Genomic DNA, 17,583 nt, shown 5'->3' on the forward strand with positions numbered 1-17,583 from the left:
AGGTGGAGAGAACAAGAAGCTTGGGGTGTTGAACAGTCCCCTACATAGGCCAGACAATAAACTGTAATGAAAAGCAAAGGGGACAGCTGGGAAGTTGGGGAGGAGGGAGGGGGGGGCAAGGCACTTGCGGGTGTTGAAAAGCCCTCTACTTGGGCCACCCGATAAATTGTTGCAGGTGTTGGCAACGGCACTAGTTGGGGCACGAGGGCTGAGGTGTTGCGTCAGGTGTTTTTATGTGGGCAGGCTTGGCGGCACGTGTGTGTGGGAGGTGCTGGTATCAGGCCGTGACTGATGCTGTAGATTAGTTCATGCCCGGGATTGTTAGGGGGTGGCAGAGCAGCAAAGGAGTGCCAAAAATGTCACTTCTCAGCTGGGTCTGAGGTCACGATCTAAAGAATATATCTTGATTTGCTTCATTATCTTTCGCACTTCTCTTCCTTTCTCTACTCACAAAGGAAGGAATGTAATGACAAGAAAGGAAATAACAATGTAATTATGTAAAAGTGTCATTCTTTTGTAATGGAAGAACACGTGGCAACAACACTTGAGGTGTCAGTCCCTCCCTCCCTCCCTGACGCTCAGGTAAGCTTTTTGAAGACGCTTGTTTAGCAGAAAGTGTCAAAATACACACATCGCAGTGTTACCATCAACATCTGTTATTATCACCTTGGGAGTGTTACTAGTGTTGTGTGATCGTAGTGTCTTTGTCCTGGTAATGTTACGATGTGGGTCACTTTGTTCCCACACTTTCGTTCCTTGACCAGTAACCTCGCAACCTCCCGTGCATCGGAGAGCAAAGGGCGCGGCATGATCTTGACAATGCAGGCAAGCTTGTTGATGCCTCCCCTCTCCCCGCCTTGCGTGTGGGTGAGGGAGTAATGGTGCTATGCTGAGTTTGATAACTTGGTGAGCCTTTAATCGCACACGCAAAAAAGAAACGCAGTTGTTTGATCTGCAGTGAGAGGCTCTTACTATTATGAGCGAGGCTATTTTTAGTTGACATCCGTATATTTATCCAGCAAATCGTGGCCAGGAAGGAGTATCTAAATCTGAGTCTGCTCTTCAGTCAGACACATTGCTTTTATAAACAAGACACTTCTTTAGTTTTGATTAATCCTTTTGGCCTTATTCATTAAAGACCGGCATTTTCAGTTGACGTTTTTTTCCGTTTTTTTTTTTTTATCCTCTCACATAAAAAAAAAACATCAACAACAAACAATCAATCAATCAATCAATCAATCAATCAATCAATCAATCAATCACAACCGGGCCTCCCTCCTTGGTGGGTGGGAAGCAAGGAGGTTTGATAAGAGGAGACGGTCTCCCACTCCGCTCCCATCAAAACAAGTGAAGCCAGTGGGCGGAGCTTACGATCAGCCGATAGACCCAATACATTGTGATCTCCCGTGTTGAGCTATGAGAATATACCACTTGTTTTTTTTTTTTTTTTCATATACTAGACTCCTCCCATTATATCTCCATGGTGGGAAAGCAAGTGGCGTGTAGTGTTGTGACGTCACTAGCGTGGCATCACTTGGGCTATTTTGGGCAACCAGAGCGTGACACCGATCCTTACCATCTCCATCACGTCACTGTCTCCTCTCCCGCCCTTGACGTCACAGTTCCCACCCCCGCCACTCCGCCGCACGACTTTACAGGATTGGGCTATGGGAGGAAAAAGGGACTGTTTTGGGCAGAGTGTGAAGCAAAGAAAGATGATGTTAGTTGTGGTGGTGATATCATGATGTTTTTAGCCACCTGTGATTCCTTGGAACCCCCCCCCCCCTCTCTCTCTCTCTCTCTCTCTCTCTCTCTCTCTCTCTCTCTCTCTCTCTCTCTCTCTCTCCTATCAGATTTCCATTTATATCTCCCATATTTGTTGTAGAATTGGCTGTGCAGGAATAGAACATACTAATTTTATATGCATATAATCATGGAAAAAAAAAAAAGCTGTGTATCAGAGAGAGAGAGAGAGAGAGAGAGAGAGAGAGAGAGAGAGAGAGAGAGAGAGAGAGAGAGAGAGAGAGAGAGAGACTGCTTGACTTGGCCATATGCCGTTTCATGGAGATAAGAGAGAGAGGCTTTCAATTGGCCAGCCACTTAGCAATTCTTGAGGTGGCGTGATACTTCTTCCCCTTCGAAGAATTGAACGGATTCTGAATCGTGGCCCGAGTGCTGATAGGGACGTGTGATGGTGTGAGTGTGTGAGTGCTTGGGGGGGGGGGAGGGGAAGGAGAAGGGACTGGTACTGGTGCGTGTGTGTGTATACCTTTCTGCGCCGTACATCCACTACATTCTAAAGGCTCTAGTTGAAGTGACACTTATTTTTAAGGGTGTTTTTATGGTTCTAGTGACAGATTAACATGACTTTTACATTATTATCAGGTTAAACACTCTTCTGAACCCGACTAATCATCTTTGTGGCCTTAATCGTGGAGAGAGAGAGAGAGAGAGAGAGAGAGAGAGAGAGAGAGAGAGAGAGAGAGAGAGAGCAGGGCGTTTCAAAATACAGGCCTTAGCACTGCATCACTTTTCTTCCATAGCGAGTCTGGGAGGCAAGAGGTGGTTGTGTGTGTGTGTGTGTGTGTGTGTGTGTGTGTGTGTGTGTGTGTTAGGGGGTGTTCAGGTGGTGATGCCCATTTTCCATTGAGCCCAAGTGGTGTTGGCTAAGAGTGTGGCGGGAGAAAGTTGTTGTATTTTGTCCGTAAATAGACGTTAGGGTGCTGAAACGTGTAGATCGGGGTATAGTCTTTGAGGGAGGAAAGAAAAGACGTGATGTTTGTTTTGAGGTGTCAAGTAGTGATGTCTGAATTGATGAAGAGAGAGAGAGAGAGAGAGAGAGAGAGAGAGAGAGGGGGGGGGGTTGGAGGGGAGAGGGGAAGCTGGCATCCCTAATTTGTGTCTGTCTGTCATGAGGAAAAACATCATGAATTACAGCTGATGCGATGGGCGGAGGAAATATTGACGGGATTTCCTCTTGCTCCCCCCTTCCCATTCTCTTTTTTTATTATTTTCTCTCCCCTCCCATTCCTCTCTCTCTCTCTCTCTCTCTCTCTCTCTCTCTCTCTCTCTCTCTCTCTCTCTCTCTCTCTCTCTCTCTCTCTCTCTCTCTCCCATCTCCCCTCTGTTCCACCCTCTCTAATACCTATCTCCCCTCTACCTACATCTCCCTTCATCCGTCCACATCCCCGCCTATCTTCTCCCTCTCCCCTCTCCTCTCTCTCTTGGCCGAGTTTTAGTAGTGGTGCGTGTCAGTGCTGGCAGTTAATATAGTGACCACCACCACTTCTACTACTACTACCACCTTCACCACCATGCAGCTCCCTGTGAGATACTGGGCAGTGTGCCACCACCACCACCACCACTACTACTACTACTACTACTATTACAAAGTCTTATTTATTTATTTTTTTTATCATTAGCACGTCTCAATGATGGTGTTATTTTCTCACCTTTACTACTACTACTACTACTACTACTACTACTACTACTACTACTACTACTACTACTATAGCCTACCACAACTTTCATTCCTCGAAGCTCAGATACTAACCATAAATAAGAAGAAAAATATACAGCAGGTGATGATTCATGAGAGGAAGGGAAGCCTAAGATGAATCTCTCTCTCTCTCTCTCTCTCTCTCTCTCTCTCTCTCTCTCTCTCTCTCTCTCTCTCTCTCTCTCTCTCTCTCTCCCAGCACCTTGTTAGATGGCAAGTCGGTCTTAGAGTCCACCGAGCAACAAGGCACAGGCCTCGAGGTGACTCAATGTGACGCCTCACTCGTGCAGTAGAGCGCTGGGAGACGAGGAGAGGAGGAGAGGGATGGGAGTGCCTCGTGTAGGGTCCAGTGGGGGGGCGGGTGGGGGCAGCAGTGTCACGATGGCCGAGCCGCCTCACTGGGGGCCGCGGCACCGCCAGGGTCGCTGGGACACTCCTTACTCCGCGGAGAAAGCGCCGTGAAAGTCTGCCGCTTCTTCCTTTGCGAAAGTTTGGCGCCGCTTGACTGAATTGTGCCTCTGTCGGCGCGCGTAGGCTGTGCGTGGTGGTAGTGGTGGTGGTAGTGATGGGCTGTAGTTTGTGTGACGATCTTGATTTTTAGTGACTGCGGTGTCGATAATGGAAAAATAGTAATGTTGCTAGATTTCGTGTGGCGTTTATGGTGTTATGGCTGCGTGTTAAAAGTGTTAGTAAACAATCGAAAGATGAAAGCAAAGAGTAAAGTGATGTTTTAATTGAAAAGTGGGAACATACATCATAGAAAAAAAAAATAATACAGTGACGTTTTAGCAAGACTACTGTAATTTAAATTCTAAGAAAAGAGTACGAAGATTCACTGTTTCGAGTGTCAGTCGTTTCTGAACCGCTGCCTCACGAAATGCCGTGTCGGTGATAGTCAGCAAGCACAAGTGGTGGTGGTGGTGGTGCCGCCTCGCTGTGGTGTCGGTGTGTGGTGGAGGGCAAGGGGGGAGACGAGGAAGAGGATGCTACATAGTTTAACAGCATGATATCCTTATATGTTAGTTATTTTCTTTAAGGATGAATGGTAGTGGGTCAGAATGCTTCCACCTGCTGTAACTTGCACTTAAGTGGTTTTATCAGTGCCTGTGTTGTATTAGCTTTTAAATTGTTACCAGTAGGCTCCGTGAGGCAGCGGTGGTATCTATGAAGCGTCCCCGCCGCTCCTGCAACAAACACTTACTCCACCACAGCGGCTCACTTATGTTGGCTCAGTGAGGCGCGGACAGCTGAGAGATCGCCTTATGTGAAGGGCCGCACAGGATGCCTGAGTGAGACCCGTGGACTAACTATTGAATCAAGTGAACCTTTTCTGTCGCACGCACACACTCCCCGCCACACCAGCAGGAGTTGTGGTTCGTACGTGGGCTGAACAACATCGTTGCCATTAACGTCTAGTGGTAGCTTGGGTCAGTGTTATCTTGAGTGACCCGGCAAGCAACATCCACCATGATGCCTGAGTGGACCACCCTCTTGCTGGCCTGCCTCGCCGCCTACCTCATCTGGAAGGTAAAGCACTGAACGATGGTCACCTCCCGCTCCTTGTCAGGTTCATCGTCAGGCCTTGTTAGTAGTGGGAAGAGCTGCGTCTCCTTCAGCTTTAAAATTTCCCTGTTTTATATAATTTTCATTGTATTTTAATTTTTAGCTTCACGTTGTTCTGTTATTTTGTCTTGTATTGTTATTTCGTGAATTTTTATTTGCATTTTTTCTGTGTGCAGCGCGAATGACGGTATTGTTGTGGCGTATTAGTTTTAATTAACCAGACGGTCAACCATATTAATCGTATCAGTTCTTTTCTTTATTATTTATTTATTTATTATTTGTATGCGGTGCCAGTGATCCTGTTTAGTCGATCAATCCCGTGAATGGTATCAGCTCACTGTGTTTTTGTAGGCGTTGTCCGTGTGGTTTATAAATTCTCCAGCAGTATGCACTTACCTAGTTTGGTCCATCTGTCCATTGAATTATATAATGTCACAGTATCTAGGCATTGTCCGTGTGGTTTATAAATACTCAGGCAATACGCACATAGCCTAGTTTAAGATACCCTTGGCATTATGACCGCCGCGCTTCAACGTAGCATCACCCCGTAACGAGGGACGTGTATGCCCGTATGACATTCCTCGGTACGACTGCCTTTGTCCCGCACGGCGCATGACACGTGTATTCCCTACTTGTGCGCACATGGCTGAGGTGGTGTGAGGAGAATGAGGGGGTGACTTGACCATTTGACTATGCTGCTTTCCATTCCCTGGCACTGAAATGCAGAGCAGCTTTGCCAGGTGAATTCAAAATAGACTCTGCTAATATTTTCTTTGAATTTTAATTTATTGTGTAGACAAGATCAGCACGGCGAAGCGTCCCCAAGAGTTTTGCGTTTTGTGGAACAAAATAATTGGAAAAGGTAACTATAAAGCGAAAAAAACACGAATAGGTATCTAATTGCAAAGGAAAAATAAAGAAACGGAGAGGTAATTAAAAAAAGAAAAAGTAAGACGAAAAGATAATTATATAGCGAAACAAAAGAAAAATAAATAAAATGAGACAGCAACAGGTAGGGCCATCAGGCAGTTCCCCCCCACCCCCACTCCCGAGAATGACAAGAGCGGTGCCTCCTTCAGCGACCACCTGTCATGATAGAGGCGTGAACCTTGCCCTCCCTGCCTCGTGCCCAACACATTGTACCGCTGAGCCACCCGCTGGGGAAGAAAACGTAGATTGCACACGTTACTTCATGCGATATAAAAAGTGCGTGTCAATCTTTGTATACAGCCTGAAAGTTGGTAAAATATGGCGCGTAATTAAAGGCCAGATTGTATATAGTTAAGAACATTAGAAGAAAAATAAGAAGCTGCAAGAAGTCATCAGACATACACGTGACAGTCATAAAAACTTAAGAAATAAGGGAAGCTGCAAGAAGCGACCAGGCTTACACGTGGCAGTCCCTGTATGAAATATACCTACCTATTTCCATCAATCTTCCTCATCCATAAACCCGTTTAATCTTTTAAAGCTCCCTAATGTCTTAGCACCAACAACATGATTACTGAGTCTTTTCCCTGTTTGAGCCATGCCTACCCATTTCCACTTGTCATCCTCTGTGTATTAAGTAGTTGGCGCAAATTCTGTATGCCTGACACCTGATACCAATTTAGTGTACCTATAAGCGTAGCAGTCCTTACCCTTTATCAGTTCGTAGTTGCATGGTGATCCACGAAAGGCATAGATGAACAGTAACATTTAACTGGTCGTTCAAGCAAAACATGGCGCCACGTAAGCTTGGAAACATTACTAGTCAGGATGACGCAGACGTTGGCAGTAATATGTTTGAGGCTGAGAACATGATCAGCGGTGCCCACAGTTCTGCCGCTCCAACTCAGAATGGCGGTGGTGGACCATGTGTGTCTGACGGCTGCATTTCACATTGAACATCAGTACTTAGAAGTGTTCGGCTTGCATAGTTTTAGTAGTCAGAAGTATCCGGCTCTTGCGTAGTTTTGATGCGCTGCAGACACACTCGCGGCTTTCCTTTAGTTAATGTGCTACTGACATCTGTTCCGGCGTCTTGTCAGCATACTTAGATAATTCTAACAGCAACAGGAACGACACAAATACATCAAACGAACCACAAGACTAAGGTAACAGCAAAATACAACAGTCAGTCAAAAAAAAAAAAAAAAAAAAACAGTGGGAGCCGTTGCAAAGGCTGATCCCGTGAACATCACTGAACTGGAGTCGCCCATTATTACAGCCAGCAAAGGTAAAGATTCTGAAAGTAAGCACAGGGAAGAAAAGAAGGCACGGAGGCAATTTTAAGTTTCAAGGAAAAAAAACGAACGTGAGGATCAATTTATAGAAATATTAAAATTTAATATCAAAGTAAAGCGTATTTTTTTTTACAAGACCCCCCACCCCTCTCTCTCTCTCTCTCTCTCTCTCTCTCTCTCTCTCTCTCTCTCTCTCTCTCTCTCTCTCTCTCTCTCTCTCTCTCTCTCTCTCTCTCTCTCTCTCTCTCTCTCTCTCTCTCTCGAGTCTCTGCCCGGCCCTCATTATCGCTATTGTTTGTCGTGGTGGCTGACCTGCAGTATAGATAGACAGACATATAGTTAGATGTCTTGGCCTGCCTGGCATGCATGTTCCCTGACCACCACTTCTTCAATGTTGAACTTGGTCACGGTCGCCGCATCACATTACTGTACTGTACATAGCGTCGTGGTATTTGTGTCCAAGCTGGCCCGCGCCTCAGACCTGCGTGGCACTGTCTGCGGTCCTCCCCCAAGTTATCGGTGTACTGCTGGCAGGGAACTTGTCACCGGCATTCGTGTCTTGCCGAATTATAGAGTCTAGTCTTGAACCTTGAGGCATTCGCTACAAGACAGCCACGCGGTGCATTGTTCCTGATGTAAAAGTGAAGACAATAAAGGAGGCAGAGAATTAGCGCGCGACCTGAATGCCAATCACTTCCTCAATAAGGAGCAGCGCCTCCCTCTTGCTGCATTTGAAAGGAAACGTTGCCGCCACTTAACCTACTGCTACGTCTCAGGCCCGTGTCTTATGTGAACTGAAGCCTGGTAAGTGGAGGATTGGAGTGAGTAACACACACACACACACACACACACACACACACACACACACACACACACACACACACACACACACACACACACACACACACACACACACACACACACACACACACCTTATACGTGTGGGAGACTAGACGAAGGAGTGCCAAATGACACGTGTGTGTGTGTGTGTGTGTGTGTGTGTGTGTGTGTGTTGTAGGTGGGTGGGTGGGTGAATAAGTGGGTAAGCGTATACCTTGGTCAAGGTGGGTACTGAGCAGGCAGGTACGGTGGGTGAGTGGGCAGGAGTGGGTATTGAGGTGGGTGAAGGTGCATGGATCAGGTGTAAGGTTAGTGGGAGTGGGGAGGGGAGGGGGATGAGGAGGTTGGTAGGGTGCCAGCTGTTAGTAGCCCACCAGGACGAGGTAGCCACGACCCAGGTGCCACAGTGCCACTCCTGACTCCTAGGGGAAGTACAAGTGCCCGCGTGGTGGAGTGACTGGCGAGGGTCTGTGTAGTGTGGCGGAGTGGAGGTGGTCGTGGTGGTCGTGGTGGTGACTGACAGTCGTGTAGAGGTCGTAGTGATTCGTGTGGACGACTCAGACTTAGGCGACCGAATTTTAAGCCGCCTTGCAACAGGAAGGAACAGCAGGAGGCGTAGGGGAGCCGGGCACTGGTGGTGAGTGGACAGGTGGAGACAGGTACTGGCTGTATTGATGCATGCGAAAAGTGATCACAGGGCGGGTAGTATGTCCCTCCGCCTCCCGCCGCCGTGGGGAGGAAGGGGGAGATGTCCAGGTGGTGGAGGCAAGGCCAGGTCAGTATCGCTCCCTCCCCTCCCTACCTTCGCCTCTCCCTCACTGACTCATTCACCGCCACCGCTTTCTTCCTGTCGCGAAACAGTTCCTCCACACAAATTATCTATCTTGCAGGGTTCAGATCACAGTATAACCCCGCGATCAGCCTCGGGTAGCCCCCTTGCCTTATCTGCATCAGGTTGTCAACTTGTTTAGTAAGCGCTAAGTGGGTACGATTGCTCGTATTTCCCGAGGTGACGAGGCGACTGCGAGCTTGGCTGACGGCCCGTGAGGCAGGAACAACACGCCGGGGACAGGGGGGATGTGTCCCAGGAACGGCTGGCATCTGGGGCTCGCGCATCTCGGCTCTTCCAGACACACATGGGAGGTTCTTCGCTATCTGCACACGCTAATAGTTTTTACTCGCCTCTTATTCAGATATTACTGGCATGACAAAAGTAAACATGATAACTAAGATAAATTAAATTGTGACATCCTAGGGCAAGGGATAAAAGGGGAGAAGTGGATGGAGCCAACTCAAAATTTGGACCTGACTCACTCGCCTGTCAAGTGTGCGCGGAAGTGTCAAGTTCGGTGGTTCTTGGAAGGCGGAAGCAGATTACACACACACACACACACACACACACACACACACACACACACACACACACACACAAAAGCATATATGCGCGGTACATGGAAAAAAAAAAAAGTGACGCATGCAAAATTGATAGAAATGACGGTTTATCTCACCCATTATGTTTCCTTCTGTAGAAATTTTTAAACCATCTTAAGAAACTGAGAAACGATGCCACCGTAATAATAGCGTTGTTTATTGTTATGTCCGAGGTGCGAGCAGTGTCTGGCTGGCTTGGCGGGTGCGGCGCATGGGCAAGAGGCTCAGACGGTCCCGACTCCTGCGTAGGCCTCGCTCTTGGACACAGGCGAGAGAATTAAGCCTCCGCCTCCAGACAGTTTAAATAGATGTCGTACATACTTTCCCGCAGATTTCTTGGCATGCATCCTATGGCTCATAATGGATTTTGTCTTGGGGCCGAGCATTAACATTATTTGTGAGTCCATTAAGATGCTTCAACTAGTGGTTCGCGAGTTTGCGTGTCTTAGTTGGTATTTACATGAACACACACAACAAATGCAAAACTGAGATTAGAGAAATGGATACAGTGCATTTAAGTAACCAATCAAAATGTCACAGTCAGAGTTTAAGTTTAAGATGAAGGGAAAAAAAATGATTATGTAAGAATAGTACGTTTGTAATAAAGTTGTCGACTCATATGTAACGAGTCATCAAAGGAAATTGTGCCTGCAAGGAGTGTACGGAAATCTGAAGACGTGTATGGCAAGGAGGATATGGGACACCAAGAGCTTGGCTAACTCAGTTATGTTGAAATTCAATTAGGTTGGGGTGTGGGAATAGGGAGGGGGAGGAAGGCGGCGGCGTCGGCGTTGGCAGCAACGCAGGCACGCACCTTAATGTTGATCATATTCAACATTAATTTGAAAATGGAAACACATTGCAAAAGATGGTGGATAAAAACAGAAGACCAGTGTGAGCAGGTCTGCACCTGCCCACACCTGAGAGGAAGGTGTGAACACAGCGGGATGTGGTGCCTGTTATTTTGGGGCCACTGCTGGTCCTGGCAGGATTTCGTGCACTCTCAGTATGGCTTTCACTTCTTGCCAACAGAAGCAGGGACTGGCTCTAATATGCCTTTGTTAGCGACTTGATAAACAAAGAAAATAATTGTAACTTATTTTGAACATATCTGGTGCTGTACCTGATTCTGGCTGTTCACTTTCCTGCCACTTGAAATACTATACTTCAGGGGTGGAGTGTTAACATGCCTCTGTAACTAAATGAGCCAGTCTGTTGAAACTCTTTCCTGTTAACTTTAAGAGAGCAGCAATAGTATTCATAAGATATTACCTGTTTGTTATACATTTTTTTATTATTATTATTATTATTATTATTATTATTATTATTATTATTATTATTATTATTATTATTACTTTATTTTTATTTTTATTTTTTTTTACACATTGCAATTGTTATTTTCTTCCAATATTGAATTTCAGTATTTATTTGTCATAATTAATTTACATATTTATTTATTTCTTTATTTATTCATTACTATTTTTATAACAAAGTACATAGATAGATTAAGTAAGAATGTAATGTGACATTGTTGTTTTGTTGCAGCTGATCTCTCACCTGCATGATGTGGTGCTGCGGCGGGACGATGCAGGGAACCCAATAGAGACCAAGTTGCACCAGCTTTCCTCAGACCTGTACAACGTCATCAGCAACAACCTGCAAGTGGGTGGCCTGGCTACACCTTTGGCAGGACTATAGCTCATGACAGTAGTGTTTATGTAGGGAACTCTGTACTGTAATGGGGATTCCATCATGTAAATGTTTTTGAGATATTAAGAGTGTAGAATAATGTTGAGTTTCTCCTCTGAAAAGCATGCTGTTATTATTATTATTATTATTATTATTATTATTATTATTATTACTACTACTACTACTACTACTACTACTACTACTACTACTACTACTACTACTACTACTACTACTACTACTACTACTACTATCATTATCATTTCAGAGCTAACTTTTATCTTATATCTGATCCTTCCAGTGTTATTTTAAGGTATGTTCATATAAAGCATTGGTTTAAAGTAAGTAATCAAGTAATTTGTTCTGTCTTCCCCAGGACACTGTGGAGAGCATGGTTCGATCAGCCCAAGACAAGTGTCCCAATGTGCTCAGTGAGGAGAAAGTAGTGAATGACATCAGGACGGCCTGCCTGGCTAAGTCTCAGGTACACTAATAGGCAAATAGAAAACATTCTTGATTGTCATTGTTGTCTTGACTTGTTCAGCAACATGTTAATTGTATGTACTCCATCTTTCCTAGCTTTGTTTAGTGTTGCTTAACTCTTCTGCAATATTCACTTCTTGATTTCTCCTAGAATCTTACAAAAAACTGCCATAAACTACTACAGTAATTGTTTCAATCCTTCCATCACTTCAGCATAAAGTTGCTGCTGTATGAAATGTAAGAATCAGTTATTTAATATATTTTTATTCATAATTCTTAAAGTTTTGATTGATTTTATTATGGTCTTGTTTTGCAGCTCTCATACCAGCTTGTGGAGTCAGCTATTGTGGAACAGGCTGGATCAGTCATCTTGAACAAAGTGAATGAGGTGAACCTGGCTGTAGCATCAACTGTATCAGACAGAGTCATTGATGAGGTGGTGGAGTCACTCTCCAAGACCTGTAAAAACTTGGTAAGTGTACTCATCAAGAGAGAGAGAGAGAGAGAGAGAGAGAGAGAGAGAGAGAGAAGTCCTCTGATATGAACTGTTTGCAGGAGGGTAATATAACATTAATCAAAACTATATCCTGGCCTTGCAGCAATCTGGTGAGGGCCCACGAAAGAGAGCCTCCACGGGGACAGAGATGGGAGGGCGGGAGAGAGGCAGCAGCGAGTCATCCACCCGCAGTGAGCGTTCAGACACTGTGAGTCAGGGAGATGACACCACCAGCCAGAAGTCCGACCCATCCCCTCTGGTGAGTGGTGGGCTCATGGCCTTTGTGGATCCCTATATTGTTTTAGGATAGACTGGGTTTATCACAGTTAGATGTGTTACATACCAAATGTTTAGTGAAAGTGATAGTGATGCAAAAATTTTTAACATGTTAGTAGCTTGACAGTTTGTATATTAGAAAAACAAACTTTTATGTGTTTTAGTCAAAAGAACTGTAGTCTTGCTTGGAGAAATCACTAAAATATATGTGAAAGCAACTGTATACCAACCACATATCCTAATAGTATTAGTGATATGAATTATGAGTGTAAATGAAAATGTGAGATATGAACAAGTGTTTTACAAGGAAAATGTAGATTGTTTGGTCAGTGATGAGGGTGTGTGGTGGTTGTTTATGGTCAATGATGTGGATGTGTGGTGGTAACCACACATCCACATGGTAACATGAGCATGAATTAGTTTGATTGGTGCAGATGTGAGTGAGTGTGAATGGTGTATTGAGTGAGTGAAGTGAGTGTGAATGGTGTATTGAATGAGTGAAGTGAGTGAAATGATGTACTATAGGTACAAGAAACTCACTGGTGAAAAGAAGAGAGGAAAAAGTACTTTAGATCAGCTGCTGTAGTTATTATAAGTAGGAAATACAGCAATTAACTTCAAATGGAGATAACACCTCATCTTTAACACAGTTGTGACATTGGACTTATTCACACACTGCCAGTAGATGTTGAAGTCTGTTCATTTAACACTCAACATCAGATATTAGGATTAGATCTGAAGAGTATTCCTCATGATTGGCAAGATGAGACACATTAACATTCACGCAACAATATAAGTTAATACTACTTACCTATTGACACCACACAACACCTTCAGTATAGCCTCCACTGTATGATAGAAATATAAGGAAATAGTTGGTAATACCCTCTAATAATGGTATAGTCTTCTTTTCATAGTAGTGATAATGTTAAAGATATCAAGATGTACAGTATGTATATGAGAGCATCAGAAATTGAGAAACATGCATTATACAGGGGGAAATTTTTGTGTTAGGGAGCCACCTGTGTATGACAGGAATATGAAAGAACACTGGTATCCTTTAATATGGGTATAGTCTCCTTTTCTGTTTTCATAGTGGTCATAGTGTTGAAGTGTGTAGATGTGTCCTAGGTGTGCTGTGTTGGTGTTGGTACTCACCTCAAATCTGTCATTTCCATTTCCTCCGCTGACTCACAGAAATTGGAATATTTGAACCTTGTAAGTACCTGTGGTGTATTACTGTTGCTTGTTGTGTGTTGATACTTACTCCTGTGTTGGTTGGCACTTACTGGTCAACTTATCACGTAGAGTTGTAACATTTCCTTCAGTTATCGTTTTAGAGAAAATGTAGTCAAAATATCTTTTGACGATAATTTCTTGCTTGTGTTGGTAGTTGCAGTAGTTAGTTTCCAGTTTGTTTTTTGCTATAGTATTGTATTTTTTTGCATGAATTAACTATAGGTATCTTATCCACATGGAAAAAAAAAATTGGAAATACACTAATAATGTGAAAATTGCTATTTACTGGTGTCTTAGTGATTGGTATAGATTTACAAGAAACATGGGGCTCAGATATTTAATAAATTAGAATATACAGAAGCTCCAAGATAATGGATGAGTTTTATGGCTGAGATCAGTACAACTGAGTCATGTGAAGTAGTAAGTCAATATAAAGAAGAGGTTATATATTTTGGAGTCACTGAGAAATTGTGGGTGTCACTGAGGAAACATCACAGTCCCAGTGTCACAGTGCAAGTATGTAGGGATTAAATGAAATACAGCTTTGTATTAAACAATCCCAACAATGAATGAGAGGTAGAGTGGGGAGGAATGGAAGTGTGTACTGTATATATATATATATATATATATATATATATATATATATATATATATATATATATATATATATATATATATATATATATATATATATATATATATATATATATATATATATATAGATATAGATATAGATAGATATATGTGTTCACATTATAAATGTATGTAATGCAAAATTTAACACTTATTAGCCCCCCTTATGTAACATCATCATCATCATTGTCATAATTTTTGTAATGTTTTGTAGCCTTTGGCCAGCCATTTCTTCTTAAAAAAAGATAAATAAATAAAATATCCCTCCATAATTGGAGATTGAAACTCTGGGTCATTGAAGTTATTAGCATTAGGAAAAAAAAGAGCCAGTATGTAGAATGAACCATACAGGCTCTATACTATTAACCCTCACACCTTATACAAATGCACTGAGTGATTCAATCTTACATACAAGTGTGAGGCTCAGTACTGAGGCTGGATGGTATTAGTCTGCAACCAAAGATTGACCTAGTTATCCATTCTCTTTATTCAAAGGACCCATGAGGTGTATGGATTATGCTGGCTGTGTGTGGCTTGGTTTTTAGTTCATGACTGTATCACAAACTATAGTTCAAAAGTAGGGATTAATGCTTTATTGTGGTTTTTGTTTCCATTGTATTGCATTTGTTTAGATGAAGTCATTATATAGAACATAAGCTTTGTATTAACATCCATACCTTTGCTTTTAGCCTGTGATAAGTTTTCAGGCTTTGTCATAGGAAACAGCCTCATTGTATATTATGAATCACGGTAGATTGGATTAGTATAGTGACTAGATTGCCAACCAGCAGTGTCATCATGTCAGCTCTTGTTCACTGCAGCAGAACCTTCAGAAACACACTGCAGCACACCCTTCACAATGGGTTGCATTCACCTGTACTTTTAGTATTTAGGAATGTGGCATTTTCTGCAGTATGGCACGTGTCTGCTTGTGTATGCTATACTGCAAGTCTGCACCTGTCTGTTTAGAGTGAAATGAAAGGCTCAGATACATTTTGAAGCCTCATCACTCAGCAGTTTGAATGATCTGCAATTGTTTATGCATGATAGATTTTGTGATATTTGGTAAGTCTCATCAGAGTTTGAGTTGTCTCATCACATTGCATTGTATTGTATGGCTGAAGATTTCTCACTATATTGCAACCTTCCTTTTTTAAATCTATAGCATTATCAAAAATCTCCTTATAATATTTATTTATTTTCTACATCACTTCATAAACCATCATTATTAACTGAATCTTGGCACTTTTTCTTTCTTGCATTAATTTTTACTTACTGTTTGATATTGAATTGTTTGCATTCCTTTTTGCACAGAACTAACAATAACGTATGAATTCAAGAAAGTCTGTCTTGTCAGATCCAGAATGAAGTTTTGTAAAAAAGCGCATCATTCAGAAATCTGTCAAAAGAAATGCGTAACAATCCCCAGCTTGTTTATGCGGAGTGCTGAGTGTGTGGCCTGATGCTCAACACCTGCACACTGGAGCACAGGCCAAGATAAATTCACCCTTATCATCATTTAAACAATGGTAGTGCATATATGATTGTTAATGATGCTGTGCAGTTTGGCAGTACATTGTATGGCAAGGAACTAAGTGCATTCCATATCATCTGATGTAAATAACAGCACAGTTGAAATAATGTGTGGGATCAGTGAAGTAAAACACTGTAGCTTTAGGTTCCCACACAGGTGGAACCAAGAAATTACTTAACACTAAAAAGCAGTGACATGAGTGGATGAGTCATGAAGCACAAGTGAGATACAGAAATGCATAGATAACTTGTTTCTTTCAAGCTTCATTGTGTTTACTTGGATCACTCAACACTTGTCTGCTGAAGGAAGTCTTTTTCTCATTTGTTGTATTTCTCAGTGTGATTTTTTTAAACTGTGCTCATAATAAATATTTTGCCATTTGATCTGATAGGATAAATTTTTATCTCCTTTATTTTTCCACCTTTTTTTAGTTTCTTTGCATGTGTGTGAGAAAGCTAGTTGTATGGACTTGTCTATCTTTACCATGATGTCTCAGTACACTTCTCCATCAAATATTGGAGTCAGTTACTATTGTAGTGTACTGTGTTACATTTTTTTTAGGATTAAATTATATTGTCTTTTTATCATGAAAAAACTTATGCATTTATGGAGTGTTTTTATTAGAGTCAATAGAAATATTCACTTACAAAGTATGTTCATGAATCACTTCGTGTCCAGATCCGTCATATAATTCATTAACATTTTCAAAGACAGTATTTCATGAAGTCTCTTTCATTTCATAGACTATTTCATGTATTCTCTGATTGAGCTCCAGTAACACATTCATGATACTTTTCCAGGCCACACCACAGCTGCCAAAGAGGAAGAGTCTACACGGCAGGAAACTGCGGCCTCAGAGTGTAGTTGGTGAGGGAGCTGTCCTCCATCCTTGCTGATGGGCTGTACTTGCTTGATAATCTTAATGGGAGACAAGGTTTCCTCTGCCTGTGACTTCATAACACTAAACTATTGCATGTTTGCATGATGTATGGTGGAAGTATAAAGAATGGTTTCTCTTGTCTTCAGAATTCAGCTCTAGGTTGAAATTTAGTGCATGAAATAAAACCTTGTTATCTCAGTATTTTTGACCAAGAGGTAGGATATTTCATTATTGGGCTGGGTATATTATAAATATCTGTGTGTGTGAGTGTGCACACACATACAAAATGTGTCTCCAGGAGTTAATCAGATGGCAGCAGTATGATGCTATTTAGTTCTTAAAGGGAGTACTTAGACAAGTGTGTGAGGTATTTGTTATAGGAGTGACCAGCATCTGCTGCAGCTGAGATAAGCTGCCTGAATATTTGCAATATTATAATTTTTAGGTTCCCTCACTAACACTATTTTACTTTTGATAATGCTGTTAGCACAGGTAAGGTGTTGTAGGTATTGTGCACTGCAATCACTCAGTCAGTGAATCATCCAGTCAGTGAATCCATTACTAGAGGAACAGAGATGTTCCAATGCTGCTTAGTGTGCACTAATGCAATGCTTTGGTGACTAAAGGAAGAAAGATTTCATTGAAAGTGGGCACTGTATTAAATAATTGTATTCTTGAAATTATACCTCAGATGTTTGTAATACAGCTATGCATTCATGCTGAGATACCAAGGTGTTACTGTATTTTGAAATGTTGTAGATGTGTGCCTGATAGTTCGTTGATGCATGTGTAACTTTA

The 17,583-nt window shown here is 42.5% G+C and overlaps 1 protein-coding gene across 19 annotated transcripts in view; it reads left to right on the forward strand.

Annotated features, from left to right (window-relative positions):
- The window catches only part of LOC135103372 (F-actin-uncapping protein LRRC16A-like), an 86,284-nt gene that overhangs the window by 50,327 nt on the left and 18,374 nt on the right, over window positions 1–17,583 (forward strand). For 15 of the 19 annotated variants that reach the window (XM_064009480.1, XM_064009478.1, XM_064009488.1 and 12 more), the window contains 6 exons: window positions 11,104–11,220; window positions 11,621–11,728; window positions 12,044–12,199; window positions 12,327–12,482; window positions 13,697–13,717; window positions 16,706–16,772. In XM_064009480.1, coding sequence (XP_063865550.1) covers window positions 11,104–11,220; window positions 11,621–11,728; window positions 12,044–12,199; window positions 12,327–12,482; window positions 13,697–13,717; window positions 16,706–16,772 — 625 coding nt within the window. The remainder of the gene's footprint in view (window positions 1–11,103; window positions 11,221–11,620; window positions 11,729–12,043; window positions 12,200–12,326; window positions 12,483–13,696; window positions 13,718–16,705; window positions 16,773–17,583) is intronic. The other 4 variants (XM_064009482.1, XM_064009483.1, XM_064009491.1 and 1 more) reach the window with 1 other exon arrangement.

The sequence above is a fragment of the Scylla paramamosain genome, chromosome 9 (assembly GCF_035594125.1).
Source record: "Scylla paramamosain isolate STU-SP2022 chromosome 9, ASM3559412v1, whole genome shotgun sequence".
Lineage (NCBI taxonomy): Eukaryota > Metazoa > Arthropoda > Malacostraca > Decapoda > Portunidae > Scylla > Scylla paramamosain.